Raw genomic sequence first — 10986 nt, forward strand, 5'->3', positions numbered from 1 at the left:
CTCTTTAAAATTCAACCCCAAGCCCAAATTGACTCGGCTTGACTTGATTACAGTTGCTGGTAAGAAATAACTAGATTTATCTCGAAACTTATATACGTCAATAACCCAATATTAAAGTCCTTATTACCACCCAACCATTTTTTCATAAACTTATTGAATGCCCATGTTTAATCAAGTAATATAACTAATTATTATCCAAGGGGGTGCCCCATTAAGATGTTATCTTTCAATGGTTTAACCATTCAAACTTAAGAATACGTACTTTTAATCATTAAGAGGTTATGAATAATTAAGAGGTAGTCTTTTAATGATCATTAAAAGACTACCAAACAACCCCTAAATTATTGTTAGGATCGTAAACAGTTCTTTGTACGGAAAAAACTTAATTAAGATCAAGCACCCCGCTAACTCTTAACGACTTTCTTCTAGCCATTAGGAAAATATAAGTTTACATAATCTTTATAGCCATCTTCTAAATTTTATGTAGAAAATATGTTTATCCATCTTCTAGAACATTATTACCGTATCGTAACGGCGTGTTATTGCCACGCTTGCTAACTTATGGGAATTTTTATCTATTTGATATTTATATTAATCTATTCATTTATTTAATTGGATAAAAAAACGACTGGCTGCCAATATATGGTACCACGTATTGTCAATCACACACTAAAGTTGTATATAAATTCGACATTTCAACATCCATATTTGTAAGTTACATGAAAATAATAGAAACTTATAGCATTTGTCACTTTCATCTGTCACGCGAATACAAGATTAAAATTTGTTTCAGTATCTTTCTACTTGTTTTCAACAAACACAATAGTTTACTCATTTCCGAGATTGCTACCGGCAACATCCACAACAAACCGGTATCTAACATCATTCTTGGCCAACCTCTCCATCGCGGTATTGACATAATCCATCTTCACAACCTCGATTGTAGATCTCACTCCTTTCTCCTTGCAGAATTCAAGCATCTCTTGTGTCTCCTTCATGCTACCAATGAAGGTTCCTGTGATCGACTTTCTCCCTTTAAAGACACAAAAATATAAGTTAGATCGACTAGCACACCACACGAGCATAAATCAATATATGCGATAAAATACGACGAACATGATAATAATCATAAAAAGATTTAAAAAAATCCAACCAATCATGAGAAGAGGCGAAACAAATTGCAATGGCTGATTAATGACGCCCATGATGATTAACTTTCCGTCAAGTTTTAACAATGATAAACTAGGCTCCAGGGGATGATGAACAGGCACGGTATCAATAATATAATCAAAAGAGTCAGCCAACTCTTGCATCCTACCAACATCCGAGCTAATGAGATAATCATCAGCTCCAAGGACATCAAGAGCCTCCTCTTTCTTCTTATCAGAAGAAGAGATAACCGTCACATGATGTCCCATAGCTTTAGCTATCAAGACACCCATGTGCCCGACCCCACCAAGCCCAAGTATGCCTCCTTTTAGCCCACTCCCTTTTAACTCAAAGTGGTTCAATGGGCTATACACCGTCACCCCGGCGCATAATAGTGGCGCCACCTGTTCTGGTGACATTCCCTCCGGTATCTTAACCACAAACCTATAATATAAAATGAATATTAGAATATCGCTTGTATTTTTTTTCTAGCTATTAAAATGAGTGATTACATCGAAACAGAAGCCATAAAAATATAAATAAAACTTACTTTTGGTGGACGACCATGGAGCCGGCAAAGCCACCTTGAGTGGGGCGGCCGTCGGTGTAAACATCATTATACGACCATATCTTCTTGTTACAATACTGCTCAACCTCCGCGTTACAAGGGCGGCAGCTACCGCAACAACCGACGAGACACCCGACACCGACACAATCCCCTACCGCGAATTTAGTAACCTCGGGTCCCACCTCCACTACCTCACCTACCACCTCATGTCTGCATCCGTCACCAATAAAACAAAAAGGCAAAAACAATATTAAAATATTATCAACTTTTTTCTGAAACAAAAAGGAAAGTGATTGAATAATGATTAATGAATATATATTGGAATAATAACTGACCCAGGGACCATTGGGTAATTTGACATTCCGAGGTCATTTTTGATTTGATGAATATCAGTATGGCATATTCCACAACATATAACCTTAATTAACACATCTTCTGCTCCTGTGTTTCTGTCGGATACATAGATATATATCAGTTAATACTCAATAGTATATCACTATATGTATATGTATATGTAATATGTATGCATGGTGTACCGGAGAGTGAAGGTGTAGGGTGAAAGGACGCCGGAGGGATCTCTGGCAGCCCATCCGGTGGTCTTTCTCTCGTCTTTCATGCTTCCCATTTCGTATTCCGGCAGCCGGCTGCGGTTACAGACAGAAACAAGAACTGATATAGTTTCTAGAGAGAGAGAATGTGAGTGTGTTTGTGGTGGATGATGAAACGGAAAGTGGATTTATATACATGTGTAAACAGGTGAATAGGAATAAAATAAGGAAATAAATTTTATATGTATTTATATTCTTTTCTTATTAAATAAGTCATTTATTACTTTCTTATAATATGTTAATATCTCTTTTTCCACTCCTAATTAATGATTTATATTTTTTTTGAACGGCAAACTAAGTAACGCCGGGTACCCCGTACACGGTCCTCATTGGCTAAAGGTAGCCCGAGCCGGCCACTAGTTCAGACGGACGGAGCCCCTAGCGGTCCACCTGTTGAGGGATTCACCGGATAAAACCCGACCTGTAACATCCTAAAATTTATAATGTTGAATAAAGAAAGTTACGTTTTGTGATTTCGCGTTATTAATTAATTAATATCGAGTAAAGAACGGATCATGGACTTAGATTAATTGAGATGGGTTAAATGAGAATGGGCCTTAGGTCCATGGGCTTTAAGGGATATAAATATCCCCTAAACCCTAAACCATCATTCATTTCCATCTTATTCTCTAACACACTCCAAAACACACACGACCCGAACCAAGATCCAAAGACGAGGACCCGAGCTTGTTGGTGCTAGATCGTCGTGACGAACCAAAGCAGCAAGACCAGCTCGTGTTCGTAGTTTGACTCATTTACGGTACTTTTATATCGAGAACTTGTTCGTTTAGGTTTGGATTAGTATAGAAATGATAGATCTGTGTTTGTATGGTAAAAACGAATCCAACAAAGCTAAACTTACTGAAAATGGTTATGATTTGATGGGTTAATCGATTGATAAAAGAATCCGTAACCTATATGCCTAAATCGCACCCTTTAAACATCGATGTTAGGTCGATTTGATGGTTGGGGTTTGTAGGCGCTGGTCAGACGATTCCGTGGATACCTAAATCGAGTTATTTGGTTAAGAAACGAAGATGATTAAGTGATTTAAGAACGAACAGTACCGCAGCTGGACAACTTCGCCTGCAAGCTAAGTTCGCCTGATGAACTTCGCCTGCAAAGCTAAGTTCGCCTGATGACAACTTCGCCTAAAGCCAAGTTCGCCTGATGACAACTTCGCCTAAAGCCAAGTTCGCCTGATGACAACTTCGCCTAAAGCCAAGTTCGCCTGATGACAACTTCGCCTAAAGCCAAGTTCGCCTAAGGTTAACTTCGCCTAAAGCTAAGTTCGCCTGATGACAACTTCGCCTAAAGCTAAGTTCGCCTAAGGTTAACTTCGCCTAAAGCTAAGTTCGCCTGATGACAACTTCGCCTAAAGCTAAGTTCGCCTAAGGTTAACTTCGCCTAAAGCTAAGTTCGCCCAAGGTTTAACTTCGCCTAAAGTCAAGTTCGATTAGAAAATAAATTAAAAACCTAATGAAAAATGTGTTAAGACAGTTAATGTAAATAAAATTTTTCCAAGCTGACCTGGCAGCTCGACCCCAGCCAGGGGCTCTGCCCCTTGGACCCTGCTAGGGGCTGCCGCCCCTAGACCCCGCTGCCAGGGGCGCTGCCCCCGGATCCCCGTTCGTTGTGGGTAGTAATTAAGACTAGAAAGATGATATGAGTAGTGATAGTTAATTGATATGTATACTTGTTATACAGTCAGCCGTGCACAACTGAAGAAAGGGATTACGATTAACGGTGAACGTAACCGTGTTCAGGTGAGTTTCTAGCCCCATTTATGTGTTATGTTTTCGGGGCTGTGTGCATACTCGATATGTTTGTTAATATGCTTATCCTAAGAGGTAAGTGTATGCCTTATGTGAATGATGTGATATGTATGAATGATTGCTTGATGGTACGTGAACGATCTTCGGATATTGCACGTACTGTCAGGCTGTAACGCTAAGTATAAAGCAAGTATGATATGTATGCTTATGTGTATGAATGTGATAAAGTTAATAAAAGAAGGAAATGATGGTTGTATGGTAACGAAGAGGGAATCGAACCCTACTAATATTCGAGAACTAGGGAACCGAACCCTACTAATATTCGAGGAAAGAGGGACCGAGCCCTAATAATACTCGAGGAAAGAGGGTACCGAGCCCTAATAATACTCGAGGAAGGAGGGTACCGAGCCCTAATAATACTCGAGGAAGGAGGGTACCGAGCCCTAATAATACTCGAGGAAGGTAGGGCGTAATACTCTTTATAACGTAAGATATGAAAGTAAGTTAATACAAAAGAAAGTATGAAAGTATGAATGAAAAAATATAAGTTTATGTGTATTGTATAGTGTATGATTAACTAGAACTCACTCAGCGTAGCTGACTTTTAGTATGCACGCAGGTGAGTAGGATGAGGCAGCTCGCTTGAGGAGACACGTGGCACTGAATAAGAGGCTGGCATCGGAAGACTCAAGACGTTTAAGTTTAATGTTTCGTTTATTTTGAAAGACAAAATGATGTTTTAAGACAAGACGTGTTTTGTTATGAAATGTTTTATGAAAGCTTTTATATTCCGCGGATGTTTTAATTAACTCTGATATTTAGAACTGCGTTTATGAGTAAATCCAACACGAAAGTAGGGCTACCGGTAACGGGGCCTTACACGACCCCCACGCACGCCAAACGGCACGACAGCGAGGAGTCGGTAAAACCGGGTGAGATCAGGACTCGAACCCTGGCAAGCCAGGGTCATCCCTCATATCTCCCATATAAGTTAGTGGTAGTGAAGTTTGATCCCCTACATCTCACTTATAAAATGAGTGCTCTACGTTTGATCCCCCTACCTCTCCCATATAAGTTAATGATTTCTATTGAAAATTCTTTTTGATAAAGATAACAAAAAAATAAATGAAATTTATATTTTTATCTTTTATCCTGTTTTGATCGAAATTAAAAATAATCATTTTAAACTGTTTTCTAATTTTTTTTAATTTCATAAAATTTATTTAAAACTACAGGTTTATATTATAATTATTTTTTGAGTTTTTTTAATCTTTGTTCGTTTATTTATTGGTTTATAATAGTTTTTCAACAACTTGTATTTTCTAATAATAAGGGTGTTCAAAAATAAAATTAGATTTAATATCAACGTTGCTTAGTTAGAATATGTTTGGTTTACCATCCGTACTAGTGCGACACCGACACTCGGAAAACTTACTATATCCAAAAAAACTTTGTTGAACAATTTCGTTTCAGTAAAATCTATGCTAGAATGTCGAGAGAGAAAATAAACATGATTGCGAAAACCATAAGAACGAATGTGGGTACCTATCCTGATAAAATTGATAACAATACTGATGTTGTTCGGTTGGAATCGTTTTGGTTTGTAACAATACCAGTACGAGACTGACACTCGTATTCAAATTTGTTCTCAACAAAAATTATACCGGAATTTTAAAAAAAATAAAAAAATAAATACAACTGCGTATTCAACTTTCTTTTCAAATTTAACGATCGGAAGTAATTTTTACACATAATGATAAAAATAAATTTTAAAATAATAAGAAAAAGAAATTTACTCTACGTAATGAGTTTTTTTAAATAATATATACTAATTTCAGTATTTGGCTATATGTTGATTCTACAGTTCTACAATATTAAATTTTATATTGTATTTTAGTTTTAAGTATAATTTTTTTTTTACATTTTGTACAAACCTATTTTAAAATTATTTTGAAGAAAACAGGAAGAAAAAAAGTTAGTTTATTATATTTCAGTATATTTTTGTCTATCTTGAATATATTTTTTTTAATAGATATGATGTTTACACAATAAAATTACGAGTGAGAAAAGACAAATCTACACAAAATTACTTATTTTGGTAAATAATTTTCAAATTCTTCATTTTGGTAAATATTTATTCCTCCTACAGTGCTACCTCATTTTGGTAAAAAAAAAACTCTAATTAGTTGTGTATATTTCTTTTTGCCAACGACTTGTTGGTTATAAGGCTGCAAACCGATAGAACTGAATCGGATGAGATTTTGTACGTATTCGTCCGTTAAACTTTTATCGGATAAATGGACGATTCACAAGCGCTCAACCAAATGAAAATTCGTGTATGTGTACATCTATTAAGGAATTAAGTTTGTCTATGTCCGTTTGTTAACATTGTAAACTGACGCTGACGGACAATCACACACTAACGGACCTAAATGAATTGGACACTAATGAAAAAACAAACACACATATACTAATGGACAGTCATACACGAATGACTTTAATAACAAAAAAACATAAGCGATTATGGTTTGTTTTATTTTTCACTTGTTTTTATATGAGGCCACGAGGGCTAGATAATCTGGTAGAAAAACCACATAAATAAAACATATTAATCAAAATATTATACGTTACCGGATGGACGTATCATGCAGATGTTATCGGACGCTCATGAACACTATTGAACGAATGGGGACTCTGGCCATGTTCGTTCATTAAGCTTATCGAACAATTTTTTTGTTCATTTCCGGTTCATTCATTAAACAGATGGACATAAACAAACTTCTTGTCGAACGATCGGCTGGACGCCCCATTCTCTTACAACACTAGCTGGTGGAGTGATAAGGGAGTGACTTGGTGTTTCACTCGACCCAGGTTTGATTCCTGTCCCTATCATTTAGGGGGTGTTTGGGATTGCTTATATTCACCAACTTATGGCTTATAAACTTTTTTTGAGAAGTAATAAGGTGTTTGGGATTGCTTATATTGTAAAAGGAAAAGTTCCATAAGTTACACTTTTGTAACTTATTAACTTAATGAAAAATTATAAGGAATTAAAATAAGGAATCCCAACCACCCCTTAGTTTCAGCGGCACTGGGTGATGATGGGTGACTATGCGAGTAGATTGAATTCACTAGTTGGGTCATTAAACTGAACGAGTTTTATCTCAGGACGTGTCTTCGAGCGAGTGTTTATAAACGTCTGACTTATGTGAGGGTTTTCTTTAAATTAAAAGACGAGTATAAACTGACATGATAAATTTAATCGGTAGCTTAATAAAAAAAATTCCCTGGCCGCTAAAAAAATGTGTATCTTTCTTTAATATTGGCACAAATCATTGAAACACATGTCACATGTATAACATGTCACATGTGTAATTAAAAAACAATGTCACCGGACTAACATGTTGACTAGCTGCTACCTCACCTACTACTGTACTCTTTATCTCATAATATTTACTGCGGTGTAGGTGAGAAAACAAATTTTGTTGATAGTGTGGAAATTTCAATAATTTAACTTTGTGATCAACAAATTGAGTAATTACATAATTCATTTCTAATTTTAAGTAATACTATACATGTGACTTGTTAGACTCTTTTTAAGGTTCGCCCTTACCTCAACCTTACAGAGCCTGTCAAGCCAAGCAGGCAACAATGTGCTTGTCGACTTTCGTACGCAGTCAAGAACGGAAAGTAAAACATTTTTTTTTTTTACAACTGTAACTTTTTAGATAAATAAATAAATTAAATTAAATTAAATATTATAAGTTAAAATACCCTATTATTAATTTTTATTAAACCTTCTTTTCAACAATAAAGGTTTTTTTATTTTGGAAAAACCGCAAAAAAAATTTATAAGTTAAATAAAATTTCTAATTAAAAAAACTACGTAAAATAAAAATAAACATTACATCAAGTCATCAATTACAAAAATATAATTAAATTCAACATGCATCATGTATGTGATAAATGTGATGAAAGTAGAGAAGTAAGGGTCTTGCAAACCACACCTCACACCGTCTTATATGTCAGGGATAGTGCTATCCGTAGCATAGACTGATACTTTTCTAAAAGACGTTTTTTTGTCATTTTGTGTTATTTTTTTACTTTTAATTATTGTTTTTTTATTTTGTTGTTTTAATAAAAATAGATTGTTTTTATTTTCTTTATCAACAATTATAAAAATTATAACGAAACAATGTTATTATTTGTACAAACTCGTTGTAATGGTGGTGGTTTTTGTGTTTTTTATTGCACAACGTCGTCGTCGTCCTCGCGACCAAAGCCTAATGCTCGATGTGCTCGCTTCATGGTCAGAACATGGCGGTGGTTTTGTGTTTTTTTTATCGTCACATAATTCTACGATTAAGCATCGCCTGTTACCACGCTAGTGACGCTGGCATTTAGATAGATTTCTACATTTTGTTATTATTTGTACAAATTTGTTGTAATGGTTGTGTGTGTTTGTGTATATATATCGTTTATTTACGTTGCTTCGTTATAATTGTTGTAATTCTTGATAAAGAAAATCAGTAAAAAATATTTTTAATAAGATAACAAAATAAAAAACGATAATCAAAATAAATAAAATTAAATTAAAATTAAAATATACATTAAACATATAAAGACAAAAAAACACGTTTTTTTTAAAACACTTATATGCCATGGATAGAGAGCTATACGCGATGGTTAGACAAAAGACAAAAAAACACGTTTTTTTAAAAAACATTTATATGCCATAGATAGAGCTATACGTGACGTTTTAAACGGTTTTCTAACCACACCTCTGTTGTGATTAGAAAAGCCCAGAAGTAAAGATGTTTAGTCTCGTATTTATTGGCGTTGAATGTCACTTTTAAATGTAATATATTTTGAATTAAATATAATTTAATACAAAATTAATTATTAATTAATGTAAAAATTACTAAAACATTATTTAAACCATAATTGAAATATAACTATTATTATCATTATATATAATAATTTATAAGTTTGTTGTCTCAAAGCCCCCTTTGGGTCACTTTGTGACACCGTAGTGGTGATAGTTTGTTTGTTATGTTTTGTTTTAGTTACGGTTCGTAATGCACGTAATGAAGCTGACTGAATGTGAATTTTGATTTGATTTTTTTATTATTATTTTGTTTTAGTTACGGTACCGTGACAAACACTATGAAAACCGACCGAATTCGCGTAGGCTCACCACGTTTTGTTTTAGTTTTAGTACCGTAACGAAAACCGACCGAATGTTGATTTTGATTTTGTTTAATTCTAATACCGTAACAATCCTGACGAAAACCAACTTAGTTGGCATAAACTCAACCGCTTCAACGCCCATGATCGATAACGGTTAGGTTTTATCAATGATCGAGTTTTACCAACCCACGCCACACCATTAATCCACCCCAATTTTTATATATATTTTTGTCTTAGTTCTGGTACAATGACGCACGTAATCGAAACCGACCGAATTCGCATCGACTTACCGCATCAACGCTCGTGACCTATAACACTTGGGATTTACAAATGCCCGGGTTTTATTGACCTACCCGTCGTAATGCACCGCGAAAAACACTAGTTAAAACATAATTAAAATGAGACACCAAGTGATATCATGCTCGTCTTCCCATGGGTTATGCCATGGATCATCCAAGACAGTATTGTGTTAGTCTTGCCATGGATCATGAGGAATATACTTGTCCTTCAGTCGTTTTTCCTCTTCCAAAAATTGATAACTAAATGCCCAATTCCAATCGATGTCATCACTGTCATCATCATAATCATAATCATCATCAACTACTGGTTCAACAAGACAACAAATGATAGGTTTTTAGGCGTCAACGGGTTTTCTTGTACTAGAGAATTTTCAGTACATCCTTTGAAGGTTTGTTTGACTTTTTTTCATAATTATAAGGTGAAATCTGAGAAGGATAAAAAAATGAATATCATATTTTGATCTTTAAAAGGTTAATATAAAATAGCCATTATAGTTGTTATAAAACATAGTTATTAGAAGTAGCCGCAATATAATTATATAACTATTTAATTACTTAATTATATAAGTATATAGTTACTTGATTACCTAAATTAATCACTTAATATTACTTAAATAAAAACGAAAATGGAGATGTGGAAATACTAAAGTTTTATGTAGGAAGGATGATTATTGTAATGTTGCGGGTAAAATGAGTATGCAAAAAGAATTTGAGTGGAAAGCTGCTAGGTTATGTTGAGGAATGATGACCTCCAGCGTTGTGAACATTATCGGACATTAAATGACCCAAATAAAATAGATGAAACATTATTGTCCATAACGCAGGGGTTGTCTTTGGTTACCATATATTTGGTTGGGTGTGAGTGTGTCAATCATCTTGAGTTGCTTGACTAGGTAATGATTGGTGGGTTGTGGCATAACATGTACACCAACCATATTCAAACCATATTTTTATTTGTGTAAAAATACCAACCATAATTTGTACATCTAAAACTTGTAAATGTGTCAAATAGGTTTCCCATGCAATAATTAAGTTGTTTACATGTTAATTAGATTGGTGGGTTGTAAAAGAAATGGATTAAACGGGGCATAACCGCATTAGTGCTCGACTTGAATAATTCAACAGGTTAAACATGTCAACTCAAACACAACATACATGATGTCATGATTAATCAGGTCACACCAAACACGACCAATTCTATTTTAATCTAAGCCTTTCAGGTTGTAATTTGTTTAAACATATAGAGTATCAAATTGATACTGTATGGGTTTAGTTCTTGTCATCCTAATTTTGGTGGGTCCGGTTCCCTTGACTGTTCACAACACCTTCCTTGAGACCTTGACTACCACCAGCCATCACACAGCCCGAGTCATAGCAGCCTACGGTCACCGTGACCC

The 10986-nt window shown here is 34.9% G+C and overlaps 1 protein-coding gene across 1 annotated transcript; it reads right to left on the minus strand.

Moving 5' to 3' along the window:
- Nucleotides 1-706: 706 nt before the first annotated feature.
- LOC143575381 (cinnamyl alcohol dehydrogenase 1-like) lies at nucleotides 707-2421 on the minus strand. Its single transcript, XM_077059782.1, has 5 exons — nucleotides 2254-2421; nucleotides 2053-2166; nucleotides 1700-1927; nucleotides 1154-1593; nucleotides 707-1033 (listed from the first exon to the last, which is right to left on the minus strand). The coding sequence occupies exons 1-5, from the start codon at nucleotides 2340-2342 to the stop codon at nucleotides 828-830; spliced, it is 1077 nt and encodes a 358-aa protein (XP_076915897.1). The 5' UTR covers nucleotides 2343-2421; the 3' UTR covers nucleotides 707-827.
- Between the last annotated feature and the right edge of the window lie 8565 nt (nucleotides 2422-10986).

The sequence above is a fragment of the Bidens hawaiensis genome, unplaced genomic scaffold (assembly GCF_021521415.1).
Source record: "Bidens hawaiensis isolate Kalapana, Puna unplaced genomic scaffold, B.hawaiensis_p1.1 tig00027352_1, whole genome shotgun sequence".
In the NCBI taxonomy this organism is placed as follows: domain Eukaryota; kingdom Viridiplantae; phylum Streptophyta; class Magnoliopsida; order Asterales; family Asteraceae; genus Bidens; species Bidens hawaiensis.